The sequence below is a fragment of the Erithacus rubecula genome, assembly GCF_903797595.1.
Source record: "Erithacus rubecula genome assembly, chromosome: 1".
NCBI classification, from domain to species: Eukaryota; Metazoa; Chordata; class Aves; order Passeriformes; family Muscicapidae; genus Erithacus; species Erithacus rubecula.
The window spans coordinates 70,279,514-70,301,045 of record NC_136658.1 but is presented as its reverse complement, the minus strand read 5'-3'; the positions used below and the strand labels follow the sequence as shown (position 1 = coordinate 70,301,045).

General features: G+C 41.9%; 1 protein-coding gene across 1 annotated transcript in view; it reads right to left on the bottom strand.

Annotated features, from left to right (window-relative positions):
* FAM124A (family with sequence similarity 124 member A) overlaps positions 1-21,532 on the bottom strand; it is a 41,842-nt gene that overhangs the window by 6,551 nt on the left and 13,759 nt on the right. The window contains exon 3 of the mRNA XM_079315173.1: positions 8,275-9,014. Within this exon, the coding sequence (XP_079171299.1) occupies positions 8,275-9,014 (740 nt within the window). The remainder of the gene's footprint in view (positions 1-8,274; positions 9,015-21,532) is intronic.

The window sequence follows — 21,532 nt, the reverse complement described above, 5'->3', positions numbered from 1 at the left end:
AGTTGGAATCAGGAGAGGAGAAAGACCTGGGTGTCCTGATCTCTTTCTGCTATTAAAGCAGCAAGGCTGTAACAACAACACAGTATTGGGCAGCCTCAAGTGAGTTGCAAAAGCACTGCAAACAACACTGCTATGGCCTCATCTGCAATACTGCACATGATTCCAATCACACCTATGTGAAAAAAAACAAATTTCAACAGAAAAAGATGGAGCCACAGGAAAAAAATAGTAAGATGAACTATCCATTAAAAACGGAACCACAAACTAATAAAAAGTTTCTAGTACCAAGAGAAGGAGAAGAATCTTCTGGGGTGAGTAATGGATAAAGACAGACCTTGTTCATTTTGCCAAACTGACTACATGACATGACAGAAAGAGCTGAGACCTGGCAACCAAGGAGGTTCTTTGTACCCAGTCTCTAAAAGAGCTCCATACATTGCTGTTTCTAACCTCTTGCTAGTGCACATCACATTGTCTTAGTGACCCAGATCTGTCATAGACATCTTCTGGTTTTTATTGAAGTGATTTTCTAGGCAAAAAAGGGATTTTCACATCTGCAAAAAATGTTTGGTTCTTTCATGATCCCTTACCATACATTATAGGACAGCCAAACCATAGAAGTTCATTTAGATGAGTAAATATCCATATGTAGACTGACTCTATCTATCTATCTATCTATCTATCTATCTATCTATCTATCTATCTATCTATCTATCTATCTATCTCTATCTATAAATATCTACCTATATCTATCTATCTATCTATCTATCTATCTATCTATCTATCTATCTATCTATCTATCTGTAATAAGGTGTGCTCATTCATAACCTATTTCTGTGTAACATAGTAAGATATTTCCTTTAATGTCATAAAGTATTATATGAATGAAGAAACTGAGGACAAAAGAGTCAAATGCAATGACTCAGTTGTCAGCAAAGCATTTGCCAGAAATCATGTTCAACCTCTATAAATAACATTATTTTATTAGTACAATATGTGAGCCAATTTGTTTAAAAATTACTCTGCAAGATAAAAAGCTTTCCATGAGGAAAATACCAGATCTTTCTTAACTAAAAACATTTTTGGATAACCCATAAATAAGAATCTGACATGCTGTAAGTCCACAAACAGACCACTTCACTCTTTTGATGTGTTTGACCTAGAAAACACTCCTCATTATATTCTATTAGCATTAACAAAAGGCATAATTTTTTTTTTCTCTCTGCAGTAGCTCTGTTATGAGATACACTACATGAACTCAACCACCATGCTCAGTGAATTAACAGAAGCACCTTCAGAACACTTCTCCTTCTCAGAAAGAAAATAATGGATTCCCTCACCATATATTATTTTTATATTATACTTTTAGTTTTGGAGATTTAAGCTGACAATTTGGCAGATCAAACATCCACAGAAACAAAGGATCAAAGCAAGTGCAGTCTTCCTGCTTGTGAAAAGGATGGGACCACTGCTGGCACCTGGGAGAGAGCTGGAGCTGAAAACACAAGTCTTTTGGGAATAGATTGATCTCTGCAGAGAGCTCCAGGGCCAGTACAAAAGCCTTGCCTTTGCCTTGTGCAGGCCACACCACACATACATCAGGCAGAGCCCACAGAGATCACAAATTAGATTAGCTCTCTACTTAATACAGACAGCTTTTCCAGAAAAAAAAAAATCTTATATCTGGTTGGTTAGCTGAATTACTTTCTATGTCCTTGGCTGTACTGAGTACACACCCATCAACTACAGTGAGAACACAGACTGTAGCTGATAGCTGACAGCTTACTTTAGGTAAGGCACTAGTTTTAAGGTTCTGCTATTTCAAACTTTTTTTTTTTTTTTTTTTTTTTTTCTAGTTCTTTTAATGTTCCTGCAGACAGATGGAGACATTTCATTTAACACAATGTATTTGCTGTTAATCTTGCTCCTGGGTCACACTCCTGGTCAATCCCTGCTGGCCTGGCAGGAGGTAATGGTGGATGATGAGGAGAAAGGGGCAAGCACAGCCTGCCCCCAGAATGACTGCCTGCAGGGCAGGGCAAGTAACATCACTGATACAGCTTATTTTGAGCAGTTGTTTGTGGGAGGAACTGCTCACCTCAATCTTTTTTTAAAAATAATATTTAGAAGATCTATTTTTCAATGCTGCCATTCATTATATGGGCTGCATAAAAAATGGAGAGATATTACTTTAATACCTTAATTTTAAAGCAATGTAACCAAAGACTTTTCTGGCTGTGAGAACACCAGCCAGTACGAGCAGCAGTAGTGTACTACAGGTAGAACACTGTACCACAGGTAGCGTGTCAGAAGCTCCATCCCACAAAATACTAGTACATAAAGATTACAGGCTAATCCTGTACTGTAGAGAACTGGATTATGTGGACTAATAAGACTTTTCTATATCTACATTCTCTAACTTGTCAGAGATCACAGAGAGGATCCAATGATTTAGCCAGGATTAAAAGTCAGGCAAAACTAGCTCCTTGCCCCTGCCAAGGCCATTGACTGTGCTCCCCTGTGCCACCTTGGCACGACATCGAGTGCTGCACGCAGCCTGTGCATGCCCCAAGACCACTCATCTTCAGTCTTAGAGGAGGCTTCTATGCCTCCGTAATCCTGCCACTGGCTCTGAAAACATCTTTTTCTGAACTCTTTTCTTTTTCAAGTCCTCATGGTCACCCTTCTCACAGCTTGCTAATGCTCCCAGCATTGTCTGTCACCTCCCTGCTGCCTGGCAGAGCTCTGCCAATGTGCCTGCAACAGGCACAAGCACCAGGGAGATGCCAGAGAGGGCATCAGTCATCTGGAGGGACAAAAACACAACACATAGTGACACACAGGTTTTGACTGAAATGCCAAATGCAGGGAGGTAGATTTGTCAGACCTTGCCACAAAGATGTGTATCAAACCCAGCACTGACTGAACAGACTAGCTCTCTAACAGAACAGATTTTTTCATTTGGTGCTAATCTGCTGCTCATTTATAATCTCTGCACAAATCTTTGTGAAGCCTGGAGGGATTTAGAGTCTTTGTGTTTTACAATGGGCTGCAGAAGAATTTCATGATGAATATCCAGGAATGCCATAAACAACTTGGGGCGAACCTTTCAGAAACACACTTTCAACTTGGGCTGCTGGGACTGAGCAGAAAAAATCCACAAGTGTTGCTGCAGTCTATTTTAAGTTATCTGCTTTTTAAGAAAGCAGATAGAGATCTCCTTAAGCATTATCTGCATTAAGAACTGCCAGCAAGGCTTTGTGAGGTCAGGAGCCAGCCAGCACAGCAATGACATCACCATCTCCAGCCCAGATTTCGTTTGCCTTGCTCAACAGGAGTGTGGTGGTGTTTGTTTAATTGTATTAAAACCAGTGGAATCGATCCAGGGGGAAAAAAATCAACACAAGAAAAAGTGGCAGAGATTAGTCCTCTGTATCATCATAGTAAGCCTTACTTAAGAGGCAAATAAAAACACAGTATTTCAAAAGGGCAAAATGCACAGATTTTATTTAAAATTTAACCTCTTTGAAAAGTGGCTTGTAACATGTTTACAAAAATATAAAAGTTTAATGCTTTGTAACACAAAATATGTTCACTCTCAAGAATTTTTTGCTGGATGTATAGATTCATAAGAGATCCTTGTATGCCATGAAACTTAAATGGATAAAGTATCTTAGGCTGAAGAAAAACAAGCAAAAATTTCTTATATGAGTTAGTAACTGATTCTCCATCCTCCCCCAAAACCCAGACATTAGCATTAAGGACAATCAAACAAGTCATAAAAAGAAAAGGGAAAAATAGATTAAAATATTTTGAAAAACAGGATACTAGTACTAGATTTGCAGATTAATTAAATCAGTTGATGGCACCTCCCTTGACAGAGTCAATTTTTGCTCTGAAAGTATGTCACTTGTTTCAGAATAAAATAAATATAATTTTTGTAAAGGTCACCTGTACACATCCTTGCCTGCCATAGGACACAGAATGGTTTGGGTTGGAAAACACTTTAAAGATTATGTAGCTCCAACCTCTGTGCCATGGGCTGGGACACCTTCCACTACACCAGATTGTCTAAGACCAACCAAGGTCCAACCTGGCCTTGGACTCTTCTAGGGATGGGGCATCCACAGCTTCTCAGGGCAACATGTTTGAGCGGGTGCTTTTCTTGCCTTTCTTTCTCTTTGTGCTCAATTCTGCTCTATCTACACTATTAAGTATAATAATTCAGCAGGATTGAAGGTCTTTTCTCACCTCCATTTCCCTTGCTGCAGACTGAACTGCTCTCTGCAAAAGTGTCCTTTCTTTGCCTGTTTTTGTCTTTTTGCCTTCTCTGACCCTGGTTTAGCTGCACTTCTTTTTCTTCTCCACTTGTCCTAACTGAGTCCTCTTATCCCAGGCTCTTTGCATCAGTTATTGCCACTACCTTTGCTCCTGAAAAACATGATATCACTTCTCAACTCAAGATTGCAGTTGTACCATACAGATAAGAACATTGACCTATTAATTCAGCAAATCAGCTAAAAAAAGCATCCCTCTACCTCCTCATAAGCTGTGATATGTTAACATTTGCAGTGTTATTTCAAGGATGCCTTATAAAGCAACACTAGGCAGAAAATAGCTACCTCATAAACTGCACAGGGACTCTCTGACATGTAAAACAGCAGCAGGTCCTAAGATTAAGTGCTGAGTCTCTACCTAGGTAACATATTAATTTCTCTGGTGTCCACATTCCTCCTGGGTATGTCTGAATGTTCCATCTCATGTAGAGTAGCTAGGAAATCCTGCCAACATATTATTTTACTTTTCCTACTCTATCCAGAGAGGTTATCATGATTTAAAGAAGACATCTGTGCACTTTCTCCTCTCTGCTCACTATCCTTGTTTCCCCAGCATGCATGCCCAAGCCAATCCAATCAGTTATTAACCTTTCCTACTTCCCACACTGCACTGCCAGGAGTGCAAGTTGATTAGCACTTCATCTGTCTCTGTGTGGATTATGCCCAGAGGCAGCCAAGAATCTGGACAAGACCCATAAATCAGCAGTATACTCAGTACACCAGTATATGGTATATTCTTTGCTACACTATTTACATATTCTTCCCACTGCTCTGACAAAAACTCCCTGGAGCTCCTGCTTCTGGGCTTATCTCTGGTGAAGCAGTGTGGGTGTCTTCCCACAGGATATAATCGTGTTCCTAAGCCTTGTTTCTGTTCCAGCCAACTGAAACCTTTGCCTCTGCTGTTATATAGCTGCACCCTTGGAGCAATTTACCAATGTTTAAAAGCTACTGTGACAAAATAATTCTGAAGGGCTTCCTTGCAAATGAAGGAATAGTTTCTTGGTATTAAACAGATTTATCTTACCCACGAATAACTTTGTTGTCTCTTGAAGTGACTTTATCTAAGCCCCTTGATAATTGCATTTGCAAAATGGATTAAGAACATGGATCAATCTGGCTGGCAAGTACCCAATTCCCTGTCAGGACAAGCAAGATGTCACATCTCATTAGCCTAAACACGGAAATATACTCGAACTTTAAACACTGCTTGCAATTTAACAGGGATGTTAGTTTACCATTTTTGGTTGGCTGTTATAGACAATTATAATTTTAAAAAGGTGCAGTATCTGTATAAAGTAAACAAAACTATTCTGATGATTACTATCAACTGATATGGAGACGAAAAATACTGGGGTCTGTTTAAGTTTATATAACTGGGAAGAAGTTAAAGTTATCAATGCTGTGGCATGGATAATATTGCTAATAGCAACTCTCTGTGAGAAGTCAAAGTGTAGTCTTGTTACTATCAAAGGTAGATGCTGTAATTGCTTTGAACTTAGAATGAATTAAATCAATATGAGTTGCCCATGGATCACCAAATCTAATGTTTGCTATAACCCATGCTCCATCATTTCCTCTCCCTAACTGACTATCCTGCCTTAAATTAAGGTATTAACCTGCTTCCGCCTGCTGGGTGGCTGTAATGCAGTTACCTATGAATATGTACTCAATTCTATTTATTGGCAGGTTCTTGTTCCTGTATCAAAACAATCACTGAGTGAGCCATCCTTTTGCTGTTTCTGCTGTTTATCTCATGGTGTGTCTTCCAGTCAAAGCTCCCTTCAGACCTACTTTGGTTGGGCTCAAGTGACCCTACTCTTCCAGTTTCCCTTTGTAGGACTGTCTCTGCATTCCTCTGCATGGGGTGAGAGCCCTTCCCTGTCCCTGCACCTTTCTGAGGTCACCTTTCTGGAGTCCAGAACCAAAGACATGTGTGGCCCTTGGGACCCTGTGCAATTTCCCATGCTTCCTGTGGCACAGGAACTCTGGTACACACCAGAGACTGCAATTTTCTTTTCATGGTCTTGTTGCACTGGTGGCTATAGGTATCTGAGTAACAGGAAATTTTCCCTCTGATTTAGCTGTAGAACTTAACTTCGTATTGTACAGACTTGCTTAAAACCCATATACTAGGATCTAGTTTTCATGACTTTAAAATGGCATCACTTAGATCCAAAGTCTCTGTTTTCCTTCCACTTTGCATATACCAAACTTCTTTTGCTTCACCAGACTTCCAGAATGATAAATTCTATTTCTCTAACTTCATTCTTGTTTGCCATTTTGTCCTTCTGTTCAGAATCATCACTCTCACTTAAAACAGAAAATAAAATCAATTGTACTTGCAGGCCATAGTTAGGCAGGCTTCTGCTCTTCTCTTTTGATTCATATAGCTAAAATCTCTTTCTGATTTTCTTTGCTCAGCAAGTCTCACTTTACCTTTGTACTGCCTGGCATTTGCTACTTCTGAAAATTTGCTGGGTTTGAACTAAAAGTCCTATTTATAAGCCCTAGTTTTTTGTTTGTTTTTACCTTTCCCTTCCATTTGCTTGAAATCAGTGTAAGGTCCCATAAACCAAAGTTGTATCACATAGCAGAAACCTCCTGAGGAAGAACAGGGAAAAGAGACACAGGTGAGTGTGGCTGCTGTGTGTAAGTTTGGTGATGACTTGTCAGCTTCAGTCTGCAACTTATCTCAGGCTAACACAGATATGCCTAAAGTGCAACCCTGACAAATTGGTGACTCTCTTGCCAGATGGGCAAGGAAGCTGACCTCCTCAGCCTTTTACAAGTGTTACTCAGCTCTAGCATTTCTGGGATATCTCTGAGGGTGGCATCTGCAAATCAGCATCTAAAGGTTCCACTGCCACCTGTATATGACTCACCAGAGCAGAGATGTCCTGTGTACCTGGAATTCCAGTCCCAGGAACTACAGACCCAGAGGCACTGCACTACAGAGGATTGTACACATCTCTCTGCATGCTGGGTGGCCTGTGTGGTGCAAGGATGGCACCCACAATGGTCCTCCACAGAAACAAGGTCAGACAGCTGGACAAGCCACATGAATGAAATGCACTCCAAAAGAATACCCTTTGAAATCTGAACAACAGCCTTGTAAAGGTGAGGGGCTGTGCTCCTTGATTTGAATGCAAGCAGCAATAAATGCCTCTGCAGTGCCAGAATGCACATTAGCCTGGCTCTGGATTGCCAGATACCCCTCTCAGGGCTGGCAGCTATTAAGAGTTTGCTGCTTATCCTTTCATGTCCCTTGGATGTGGTGTAGTGGAGCAGAGCATGCTGATATATTGCCCAGATATGGTGCCTACAGATGTCCTAACAAAGAAACTCTCAGGATTTTGTTATAAGCACTTGAGATTAGTTCAAAAAGAGAGTCTGTGGGAATGTCTCTCTTAGACTGTTCTTTAGGGCCCATTTCCTTCATCACCTCTCTACTCATCCTGATAATCACTGTGCAAAAGAGAGATGCAGTTTGTCACATAGTGATGCTAGAAAATAATGAGTACCATTAGAACTTCTCTTTGTCTTCCATAAAACCTCATAACTGAGAGCTATTTTAAAACTCCCTGTTAGTTCTGTGCCCATACTTTTTATAAAACTACACCCACCAGCCATGGTTTCTTCTCTTGGGCTCATAATTCCTTCTCTCCTCATTTTTTTAAACAGCTATCTCATCTCACATCACTCTTAGCTGAGGTCGACTGATATCTGCATAACATCATTCACTGCTCTCGTGATCAGTTACACAACACAGCAAGGGGTTTCAAGTTCTTTCTTCAGCAGTACTACCCTGGCTCTTGCTCTAAGGATAGAGCAAAAAAACCCAACCAACCAACAAAAGGGCAACTCTCAATGCAAGTTAAGCTTTCCTGCACAAAACCAAGAAGAGTGCTTCTATTTCCCTGTGTACTGAGCTTACCTGCAAAAGGATCCTATTTCCATCATGGTCTTCTGTCTGCCACCTGCCTTCACTGATGGGGCTGCAAGGGTTGGGCAAGAGAGGCACAAGCTGCCCCACATCTTTGACTCTGAACTCCAGCACGGCTGACTCTGTCCTCACTGGAACTTGCCCCTTTGGGAGTTTTTTTAAAGAAAACTGGATGTCTATGTCCATGTTAGAATAGACAGGGAAAACACAGAAGTCTGCTTTCTTCTGACACATTGGTCTCTTCAGTATTAACTCATACAATTTCAGAATGTCCACAAAGTTTTCACTCCTGCAGTAGATGGTGAAGCGGATCATCTCTTTCCCGTAGTGCACTGGGCGAATGGCCCACAGGGGAGTGTCTGGAGCCAAAGTGTAAAAGTCCTGGCTGCATGGCATGTAAGGCAACAATTTCCCATGCATCAGCTCTGTGTGGTGGTAATGCCAAGGTGGTTGCTGAAAAGTTTCATGGAGCTGCAAGATGGGCTCTTCTCCATACTCCTCCTGCAGGAACAGAATGACAGCAAGGGCTGGCTGAGAAACGCCAGCCTTGGCCGGCTTCCTGCGCTTCCTGGGCACTCTTCTTTCTGAGACCCGAAACAGCTGCAGGTCTGGATGGATCCAGGCTAGGAGCTTATCAATGGCCTGCTGAAGAGTCTTGGATTCACCTGGGTCTGTGATAATATGTACACTAACCAGGAATGGGTCTTGTATGCCTTCCACCGAAAGTTCACCTGAAATATTTAAAAAAAAAGTTCCTTAATATTTGCAACCCAGTTGGCAACACTTAGGTGATCCTTAAAGGAGAAAGAGACTACTTAGTCACAGTGGGCTTTTCTTTTTCTCCATCTCCCTGAGTCTCATTTGTAGTAAACAACAACAACAAAATGTACAGCAATATAGCAACCAAGAAAACAATCAGAAGGCAAAAAAAGTTTCATCATGCATACCATAAGAGTTGCTGTTTCTCTGAGATAGCATCCAAAAGATGCTACTCAATGTACATTTCTGTGTTAGAAAAGATCTGTTCCATACAGTTGAGAGTCAGGAAAGACAAAAATACTGATGTAGAGTGGGGGTGTAAGGGACATAAATGATGCACAGAATGTTAAGAATGGAGAGTGTTTGTCCCACCTTGTTTTTATTTTTGCCAGTTGGCTCAGGGCATGGAAATCACACCATTGAACTCTATCACCCTGACACTGGAGTTTTACACATAGTTAAGAGTTTTATATCCTGGAGGCAACAGTCCTAATAAGCAAAGTTGTAAGGAAAGGTAATATCTTTTATTAGACCAGCTGATACAGCTGGTAAAAAAAAAGACAAAAACTGACAAGCCTTCAGGCACACAGATCCTTCTTTAGGAAAATAAATTACTTGTCCCTACAAATCCTGCATTGTTTGTATCTTCAGACTATCAAGACTGTAACACTACTGCTTCAAGGTTTTCTTGAAAAAAGGAAAGACTTATGAAGGGAGGAGGCACAAAAAATTACACTTACTCAGGAGAAAAAAGAAACCTCTAGTTAACTTGGCAGTGCTCACAGGGGCTCTATCCCTTGCTTGTCCCTGAAACTTCTTTGATAGCCCAGCAGAGCAATGGCTGGTTAGAGGTCTAGGGAGAAATTGTTACTTTATTCTGCTGGAGTTAATGCCAATAAAGAGGCATGGTGAACCAAGGCAGTTTAATAAATTAATCGAGTAACCTTGATATTTTTGCTGAAATGGTTCCCCTTGTGTGGTATTCTAAAACCACCTTCATGTCTGAGACCCTGAGCTTGGGCACAAAGCCTAAATGTGAGAAGCCTTAGAAAGGCTTCACAAGTTTTCATTGTGCAGACCACATTTAATAAGGGGACTGCCTCCAAGGCTATTCCCCCTCCTATTAGCAATCAGTGCAAACCTCTCCCTCCTCCCTCCTGGCATCACAACAACATTCCTGTGATACTTCACCAATTGCTTTAATGGAAAAGCAGCTTTGTGTGAGTAGTGCATTTTAGTTGTCTTTCAACATAGAATAACTGCAAGACCCAGAGAAAATTTAGATGCAACTGCATGGCTTTGCAGACAGAGATGACTGGTAAACACAATGCCAGCCCCAATTTAGAAGCTGCAGAAAGACAGGGTATGCAGAGCAAATAGCAAGTGAGCATCTTGCCTAGGGGAGATAAAGAAAAACCAAGTAAGTAATGAAAAATACAATTGTAGCAGAGTTCTAGTCTCTCTGCATGAAATGGGTGATGTGGAGTGACTTTGTCAGATGGCTAATGGAAGAAAAAAAAAGTGAAGCAAAAAGAGCTGTGGCCATCATTAATGGTAGTTACTCTTTGAGATACCCCCTGTGGGTAGCCACAGTGTGGGAGAAAGACAATAGGGGTGTGGGGGGAGGTGCTCTCGTGGTCCTCTACATCAGACAGCAGAAGAGGAAGGAAAACAAACTGCAGAGGACAGTGATCTAATAAAACCTGAAACCTGATAACTACACAGTCATTCATTTTCTAAGACTGGAACAGAAGATGTTCAGCTTTTTTCTCCCTCTGATTCCTGTGTTACACAAATGCTATCAAAGCCTGCAACAAGTGACAGGCTTGATATTTATGCATATAAATGACTGCAGCTCTGAAAGAAGCCCGGGCACAACAATGTGAAGCACAGAGCCATCATCGCTGTCAGCTTCTTGCTCTGCATTAAAAAAAAAAAAAATATAAAAATCCCGGAGCACGGCTTTTCTACCCTCCTGTTGCTCAGCATGGTGCATGGGCACTGAATGGCTAAAGCATTTTTCAGCAGTGGAGCCTCGTGGGAGCCAGTGGCAGCATTAGTATTCTGCAGCCATCGCCGCCCGTGCCCATCAGCACCAGCTGCTGGCAGAACCAGCCTCGGGGGCACAGCACAAAGCCACCCTCAGGAGCCAGAGTTATGCACAGCAGAGCAAAGCTTCCTTCTTTCTGACGTAGCAGCAACTTTGTGAGTGCAACACATCGCTACAGAAAGAGCTTCAGATCTATCTTATGCCTGCACAGACGCTTTTACATGTTTCATTGTGTGGCTTCTAAAATGGCCCTTTCTGTTTGGAAAACAGAAAAAGGGAAACTTAAGCAGAAATATGAGGCAACAAGCCTTCCGTGAACTGACACTAAGTTGCAAATTGTTTCTATGTTACTAACAAATCTTTTTCCTTCGTCTGACAAAGAAGGAGGGGAAACAACACCATTTCTCACGACACAGTTCAATTTGCCCCAGGCCAAATTGTTACAGAAGCAAATGAAAGCTCTGCATATGTATTAGCCTTCCTGTGTTACTAGTTAATCCCACAGAAAATATCAAAATGCTGAGGCATCTATTTGAAAATAAGCTTCACAGTTCTCACAGCTATTACATTTTTTCTCTTCCTATGACAGAAAGGGATTAGGTCCCTTTGAGCTGGCAAAGCACTAATTTTGCTAAGAGGTAATTACTATCAGGGTTGAAAGAGTATCTACAATTCCAAACTTTTTACTCCTCTGCTAGGTAGTATTAACCACCCATGAGAGGTTAAAGCAGTCAGCCCAAATGCTGTGGAGCTGTTACACTTGACCTCTTAAAGCTGGAGTGGAAGGTGGCCCTGATATTTTATGGTTGTATGGGTCCTTCTGTACATATTATTTTTATTTTGTTGCTGATGCAATATCATTAAGCTGAGATAAAAGAAAGTCCTGCAAAACAAAATGGCAGTCCAGCCCTGTGGTTCTTTCTGCCCTCCTTTTCCTGCCCATAAATCAGGACATTTTTATCAGTAAGACAATCTGAAAGAAAGCAGTGGGTCCTGGGTCCTGTCAAGTCTGCCTGTGCCAACTACCTCCTTTTGGTGACTTCTCCAAACTGAAGCTGCCTGGGCTTGGGGAAAAACAGGACAGGTACCTGTCTATCCCAGCTTCTACATCCCCTGCTGTGTGCATGGAGAGAGGCAGACACCTCTGAAAAGCCTGTGGAGGATGACTTTGCCTTCCTCATTCTTTTCCCCCACTCTCACTGTGCAGGAACAGCAGCACCTGCAAAGGACAACCCTGCTGGCATCCAGAGCTGCCTGGCTGGGTGGCTGTGAGAACAGGGGCTGGGGAAAGGTGTAGAGAAGAGATCTGATGAGGAGCAACTGAGGGAGCTGGGGGTGTCTGGAGAAAAGGAGCCTCAGGGTTGACCTTATCACTCTACAACTGCCTGAAAGGAGGGTGTAGCCAGGTAGGGGTTGGTCTCTCCTCACAAGTAACAAGTGATCAGACAAGAGGAAATGGCCTCAAATTGCACCAGTTTAGGCTTAGACTGGGTATTAGGAACAATCTCTTCACCAAAAGGGTTGTCAAGCTTTGGAACAGGCTGCCCGTGGAAGTGGTGGAGTTCCCACCCCTGGAGGTATTTAAAGGACAGACAGGTAGATGTGGCATGTGGTGACATGGCTTAGTGGTGGATTTGATGGGTTAATGGTCAGACTCGATGACCTTCCAACTTAAACACTTTGTGATTCTATGACCTAGTGACACAAATACCCATGGGTGAAGAGGAAAGCAATGGGTTATGTGGCTGGAGGGCAGTCACCACACCTGAGAGGTGCCTTAAGGACTCAGGTATCACTCTTGCTGGCTGGCCCTGACCCAAAGCTGGCCCAAGAAGGTGTAAGGTCAGGACAGCAGCCCCAGCAGCTGGGAAGCAGCCAGATTCATCTGCAGATGTGGAGAACTGGATCCAACACTCCTTCTCCCTACAGTATACATGCACTTAACTCTAACCCACACAAGAGGCAAAATGTCCCTCGAGTTTTCTTCCACACCACTTGCATAATCCTAGGTTAGAGAAGTCTCCCTCTTTTATTTACTTTTTGGCCCTATGTCTCTTGCACACCTTTCTTGAGCAAACCTCTAGCCATGACCTGAAGATCTGGTCCCTCTTTTGCACAGTGACATATCCAAGTTGCATTCCCTCTGGAGATGCCCTGAGCAAAGAACCATTCCTTCTCATGGCAGTGTTCCAACTACTTATTTATTTCAGGATAAAAAATTTACTTTTAAATTTTATTTATAACTACTTTTTATTTCACCATCTTCAGCTGCCTTGATGAGATCTGATTTTTCAGGCTTCTCCAGTGGATCAAACTCACCCCATAGCAGAGCTTAGGAAGGATATAAACACCTGTGTCCCTGAAATGTCTCTCCTCACCCTGTGCTGGTTAAACAAAGGGTGAATCTAAAGACTTATCAGGAGTTATTTAACAAAGAGTTGACTACAGGGCCAAGGAAACCTGCTAAGTTTTGTAAGATAGGAGTGAATTTATAATGAAGTGAGATTTTAGGCAGGCAGATTCCTGGTTCTAGTTTGTGCATGTGAAAGAGCATTTCCAAACTGTGGCAGATACTTTCAATTTTCTAGCTACATACTTTTTCAATCTTCTATCCAGGAAACTCAGAGGAAATATCCAACCTAAAAATACTTTTTTTTTTTTTTTTTTTTTTTAATTGAGAATCAGAACACTGAAACACAAACTCCCATTTTTTCCACTGCAGCCTGCTGCTTCATGAGAATCAACACCTGAACCTGTCTTATGCCATACAGACCAGATTCCTCTATCACTACATCAGGCAGTAAGACATCAAATTTCATTTGACCAAATTGCATGATGCAGTACCAGAGATGCAAATCAGGCAACAGGAGAGGTTCAGAGTGAATATACCAAGCTTCTGATCTGCAACTCCCATCAAGCAGTACTTCATTATCAAGAAATTACTGCTATTACGAAGTAATGAAATAATTCAAAACCAAACTTAACAAAACAGCATATTTTTTCACTGTTAATCAATCAAAATATTTCAACTGTGGGAATGTAAAATAATCCCAAACACAGTATAAATAATGTCAGGAAAAAAGGCACTATAATATTTCCAATTAAAATTTCCCAGGATTGCTTTTACACAGAAAATATCAGTGCTTCCCTACTTCAATCACATTGCTAAACACAAGGAATGTCAAAACAGTAGCATTTCTCAGTGAACAGGACCTTCACCTTTTATCTGAGTCCAAGGCAGGAGTGCTTCTTTTATTCCACTAATGGAAAGGCTCCTGGGCAGACACAAAATCAGAGGCTATTTTCATAACCAAGGACCATTGCTTCAGCTGCAGCAGAAGCAGTAACTGGACACCCCTGGCAGCAGACCCCACCACTATCTCAGTCATGTTTTGATGAATTATGCAGCATCAATAATCTTTTGAACAAGCAGGATGTGACAGATTTACCAGCTCCTCCACTCTCTTTCCCTGCTGTTTGATAGCATCTGACAAATGCAGGGCTGCTGGATAATGTGCTTCTCAGCTTGCCCTGCTTTGCACACCATGTCAAACTCAGGAAGGATGTTCAGAAGCAAGAAGAAAGGGTTCTCTCTTGGCACAGCACAGTGCCAAGAGGAGAAAACTCTTTCATGCTCCCCTCAGAGCATCATTTTCCTGAGAAACTGCAGTTGAATGTTCTACAATGCTCACTCCATGCTAAGGAAGCACAGAAAAAGCACAGAAGACCAGCATACAGACTAGCACAGCAAAATGGTAAATCTGCTCCTCCAGTTGCTGTAGAACAAAAAAACATGAGCAAAAAAAAAGCTTAAAATTAGGCCCATTATCTCTCTGATGGAGATAAAAAGCCTTCTCTGGTACATTAATATGAGCAGTCTTCTGAGGAGTCATTATTAGCCTTAGTGTACAGCACTGGAGCCCATCCTGAGGGAATGAATCTTGTCAACAACTGATACTTGATGCCCACAGAGGCCCTATATGATTAAACAAAGGCAATGGCAGATCTAAACATGAGGTACCTTTGCTCTTACATGGTAAAACTCTTGCTGAAACTCCCCATGTGCTCCAGCTCCAGTGAATTTTCATCCCTCCCCCAGCAGTTATCCTCTCCTGACCTGCCTAAGGGTTTCAATTTAAGCTGCTGTTGACAGGGGCCATCTCACATCCTTCCCCTTTCCATGTACTCCTGCTGCCTTCCCTTCTGTTGGCCTGGGTGCTTGTGTAGCTACATTTCCTAAGCTGGCCATGCCACACTACCTGGCACTCCCTCTTCCATCTGCAGTCAGATGGGCTGTGGTGCCACCTCAGCCCTCTTCAGAGCCATGTGCCCCTCATCTCCTCCATGGGAATCACAACTTTTGTGGCACAGAGTCCTCCCATGGAAGGTTATGGGCCTGCAGCCCATGGCTGGCTGTCCTGGGCTCCTTTTGTAGCCCAGGTGAGAAGTAGAGTCCAGCCTCAGGTAAGACCTATCACTCTCCACTGTACACACCTCCATCCTGGGTGCTCATCTGTGGGAGCCAGCACACATTATCTTGTTCTAGTACATTATCTTGCTGCTCTCCTTGTCCACAAATGAGAAGTGGTTTTGTGGGAAATTTTATGCAAGAAAAGCTCTTGAACTACATGGTTATCATGTCTTCCATGACATCCTCCAAAAACAACTTCTTTGACTCCTTTGCTCAGACTGCTGACTGCTCATACCAAGGCAAAGAGTCAGAGTCACTCCTCAGGTCACAGATATGTTCTCAGTCCCCATTTCCCTCTGCAGAATTCTCTCCTATCCCCTCAGCACCTGCCAGGAACGTTCATGCTTGGTATAAAAGGTTGTGTGTGCTGCCTGTGGGCTGACAGTCCAGCTGCAGGTTAGGGAAAGAGGTAATCTGAACTCACTTTAGTCTTTTTTCTCCCTCTTGTCCCAGTGTATGTCATTCAGTTCCAATGAAACCTGTGGGAAGTTAGTGTCTCTGTGAAGAAAGATGGCACAAGTTCACATTATATTTCCCTTCAGAAATAGGCTAAAAAGAAAGGGTGAGAATGCCATATTGTGTTTCTGATGTGTAATCCTGTGTCCCTGACACATTTTGCTGGGTGTGTGTATTCTACCCAGGCTTTATGGAGCCTGGAGGCATGTCAAAGCAGAGGCTGTGCTTATTGTGTATTAAGCACCCAATGAGAAAAGGACTCCCAGCTCTGAGAAGACACTGTATAGGAACCTCATGCAAACAAGCTTAGGAATCTACAGTGAGTGTTTTCACACCCTGGTTACAAACAAGTAAACTACTTGGCAATTCCTTACAAACACCTTAAGATTATGATTTTTCTGCCAATGCTCTGGGCTTCTCCATGCGCTCTTTATTTGGGCTGCCTGGTGTTCTCCATCCTCAAAATATGCTACCTGAACATTATGTTACATTGTTAGAAGTAATCTGAATTACAATTAAAAAAAACCCAACAGCCTAATCATCTACTTATTCTCTGGAAAGCACTGAAGTCTGCAATACTCTTCTCAGCCACAGATAAGGATCATAGTTCTTGGCAAGTACCCAGACACTGATATTTGGTATAAATACGAGATTCTGCAAGATCTGCAATGTGTAATTCAATTACAAGTTGTGTGTGTAATTCAATTACTATGTAAATAAATTACTACATAATAAAACTCCCATCAGCAACCGCTAGTAAATCAAAAGCTGTAAAAAACTGCATCCAACACCATAATTTCCAAAGTCCTCTGATTACAGGCATTGTGCTTAAAATTCCACTCCTGTGAAAAACTGAGATTCTCAAAAATATGTTTTTTGTAAAGGGGCAGAAAGAACACTGTGTTAAAAAACCCCAATAAACACTGCAAACTTGAGCAGCTAACAAATTCAGTCCAACAATGAGCTCCATACCACACACAATGTACTTCAGTTAACTGAAAGTGTGATTTTATGATGGGCTTAAGACAATTTAAGACTTACTGCTGGCACTCTTCCCCCTACTATTCTCAGCTAAGTGCTTCCAGTGCTTCCCATGTGTCAAGTCTAGATGCAAGTTGAACATACTGAAAAGGAACTCTCAGACTCCAGGAATAGTAAGGATTGTGTGTTCTGGTGGCAGTCAGAAAACTAATTTGGCTAAAAATAGTAATTTTCAGACAGACCTCTTTTAATCAGTCTGTGCTTTTGCATAAATTTTCCTGGTATCACAAAGATGTGGCAGGGAAAGCCAGCCAGAGGTCACACCAAAACATCTACACCAAAGACACAACCAAAAGCAGTATGGGATCAAACCCTGAGGCATGGCTGAGCACTGCCATGCTTGTGTCTCTGTAGACAATGAACAACATCAGCATTACGGCAAAGGACCCATTTGGACTTGGCAGTAGTGGAAAATTAGTTTGAATCTCATAATCCTTCCAGCTGACAGCAGCATGTGGCTCAAAAGATCTGCCCCCCACCAGCTGATGGGGAAGGGAGGCAGTAATAGAAAGCATGATTTGTTGTCACTGCTCCATCCTGGTCCCCTATGATGACCAGGAGACACCTGGTAAACATTTCACAAACATTTTATAAACTATAGATACAATTTTTTTTCCTAAACTACAAATCAACAGATGTTGTACCAACAAAAACAAGGCAGGCAGAGGACATCTACTGCTCTAGAATGTGGCATGCAGTATTAACAAATGCCAGTCTCCACCGAGCATGCATAAACAAATGGTATGTATTTATTTTTAAAAGTGCAGATGAAACAAAGCGCCCCACCATAATGTACTGTGGCCATGAGGAAACTAACTGTTGGCATTGGCAACATTCAGTAGAAACTGCCTTAATAGCTTCAGCCTTCACAAGTGTTTTGTTATTTGACTCAGTGACTCAGATGGCTTTTCCTGTTCTACCCCAGCTAGTGCCTCAGAGTCAGGAGTTGCCATGGGACAGATTTATTTTTTTAGCTTCTCTCTTTGGGCTTTAACAATTCAGACAGACATAGCAACAATTTCCAGATCGTTCTCATCGCTGTACCAGCTGAACTTAGAGTGCCAAGATCTTGCCTGCAACCCATTTCTCAGGGTTAAAATGCCCACTAAATGGCTGCCTAGCTCCTTGTGGTTTGCTGGGACAGCAGCAGCAACACTTCCACAGGGGGAAATTTAACCCACATCACCAAATAATCCAATTTAGTTTTTCTCTGACATATTTCCTGTAAGATTTTACTGCAACTGTATGGCACTTGATAGCTCAGTGTCTACCAAAGATTTCCTATGCTTCTGCAATATGCTTGGATTATTAAAAATTAGGATGTATTTGGTTACATGGTTTTGATTATGACTACATGGGCTTAAATAAAGAAGCTAGAAAAACATTTATATTGTCATCCATACACATTATTAATTTTTAATAACTAGTCCCAGTTTTAATCTGCTGTATGACAAGAAAAAAAAGAACCTGACTGGATGTGGTCAAAAAAGTATATACAAAACAACTGCAAAGAGGGTTTTGAAAACTCTGGCCCAGTAACTGTTTAGGGTACACTTGCACATCCTTGATACAGAAATCCCAATCTAGCATCAAGCCAGTACAAAGTAATTAAGACATGGGACACACAGTTTGATGCAAGCTAAATGATCCCAAAAATGAAACCCTGAATTTTACAAAAATCAAAGATACACAGGTCACCCCAAGCCAGACAAATTTGAACAGGAAATTCAGTCTTACCAAGGGCAATGGTGTGTTTATGGCAAATGCCACTTGCAATGCAAAAATCAAATCTAGGTTTGATTTCAAGTTACACATTATTTTGTGCATGTCCTCATTCATGGCTATGTCTCATCTTTAGAGGTGCCTTCCAAGCTCAGCTCTCTGCGGATCAGTACTGTTCTTTTCTATCCTGTATGCAAGATTTGGTCCTCCATCACTGTGGAATTTGATGACAAGCAGCTACATAAATGTTTTGCTCAGCCAAAGACTGCTAGGTTGCATGTACCAGTGACATTTTCCCTCTTCACCCTGCCACAGTGGGAAGCAGCATTGCACTTTACCCCTGGCATCATAACACAAGCCAGGCAAGATAAGCAGGAGGTGTATTATGTTCTCCACAGCTTTATTTTCCACTGGAGTTGACACTTCAGATTTCATTACTATATAAAACACCTGAATTTGCAACACTGACAGATGCTGCAGGCTAAGACTCTACATGATTTGGGTCTAATTTCTTCTTGCAGTTTTCCTCATACTTTAATTAGTCTTCCTTTTATAATAACACCTTCTGGAAATACAAATATGATGCTGGCAAGCCTGCTGTAAATTGTTATTATAATTGTATTTAATACAGCTTATTGCCAGCCATTGTAGAAACATCTCTGCTCTCTATGGAAATAAGAAACAATATACTACATTGAATCTTTGTATAGCAATAAAAGAATATAATTATATCCTTACACTCATTAAATTGTGTTGTTTGGAGAAATAGAAGATACCCAGTCCAGCAGTGCCTGGGTCAGAATCACTCAGAACTAGCCTAACTTAAAGTAGACAACTATATTATGAAATTCAAGCTTTGTGACATATTTTTCAAAGCTGAGATCAGACCCACTCCCCTTCCTGCTGCTGGTTAGTTTTCATCCCATTTAACAGTTCATTGAAGCCAGATTTTGAAATGATTCACAAGAAACAGGGATTTCTCCCTCTGCTTTTGTTACAAGGCATCTTGTGGTGGGTTGACCCAGCTGGACACCAGGTGCTCACCAAAACCACACCATCACTCTCCTCCTCAGCTGGGCAGGGGAGAGAAAATTTCATGAGATAAGGATAGGGAGAGACCAGGCATCAATCACTGTCATGAGCAAAACTGACTTGATTTTGGGAAATTAGCTGAATTTATTACCAATCAGAATAAATGTAGGATAATGAGAAGTAAAACAAATCTCCAAAACAAAACAAAAACACCTTCCCCCACCCCTCCCTCCTTCCTGGGATTAAATTTACCCCCAATTCTCCACCTCCTTCCCTGCAGTGGCACATAGGGACGGAGAATTGGGGGTTACAGTCAGTTCATCACTTTGCTCTGCTGCTGCTCCCTTCTCAGAGAGAGGGGTGGGGTCCCTCTCAGGGGAGACAGTTCTCCATGAGCTTCTCCAGTGAGTTCTTCCCACGGGCTGCAGCTCTTTCCAAACTCCAGTGTGGGTTCCCTTTGTGGTGTGCAGGCTTTCAGGAAGGGGCTCCAGCGTGGGCCCCCCATGGGGTCACAAACCCTGCCAGAAACCCTCTCCAGTGTGGGCTCTGCAGGTTCTGCTCTCATGTAGGCTTCCCACAGGATCACAAGCCCAGGGACCTGAAGCAGATGACACTGACAAAATGTTGACCAAACCTTGACCATACCCCTACACAAAGATCTGACTTTGTACCAGCGTAGGAGCAGAATATCAAACAGAGCATTTATTAAAAAGAAACGTGCAGTAACCCACATGCTTCATATCTGCCAAAACAAACCTTCTTGTGTTCAGTTTCTAGAACCAGAAAGTGAATGAAATTCCATGGGCTAGGAACATGGTTATGTGCAACATGGAAATAAAAATTTTAATACCCCAGCTCTCAGGTTTACCACAAAAGAATATGAACACCCTACAAGGACTCAATTGTTTCCTAGCTGCTAAAGGAAAGGCAGGGGAGCAGGAAGGTGAATTACCAGCTTTCCAACTGCAAAGCAGGTGAGTGACAACCCTTTACCTCACTGAGAAGCACAACCTGAACTACTGCCTGCTACACGGCTCTGCAATTTCAAATGCTCTAAACTCTTCCAAAAACTTGCATCTTATCCCATTTTTATATTTCATTTACCAACCTAGCTGGACCAGTACAAATATGTGTCCAGGCAGTTACCTGACTGTCAGGCTAAAAATGGTTAAGGAAAAAAAATGTCTCACTTCCACAATTATTTTTAAGACAGTCTAGATATATTGGCTCCAGGACTGAGTAGGTGTGAATATTTCAAATCATAGAATCATTAGAAAATTGGGTTAGAAAATACCTCTAAGATCATTGAATCCACTCATTAACCCAGCACTACCCTGTTCACCACTAAACTACATCCTCAAGTGCCACATCCACACAGCTCCAGAGTTGGTGAGCCCACCACTTTCCTGGGCAGCCTGTTCCAATGCCTGGCCACATTTTCAGTGAAAAAATTTTTCCTAATATCTAATATAAACTTTCCTTGGTGCAATTTGAGGCCATTTCCTCTCATCCTTTGTGAATGTTAGAAATTACAAAAGTCACGTTTCAAAATGCCTCTTTCTGGTTTGGGTCTTTCTGAAGAGCCATTATCATCAATGCAAAGATTATGCAGAAGAGGCAATAAGCAGCCCCCATCAAAACTCCTCCTCCCTAGCTGAAAATCATCCCTGAAACACATAGCTCAAAGCAATCTGAAGATAATTAAAATTATGATGTAC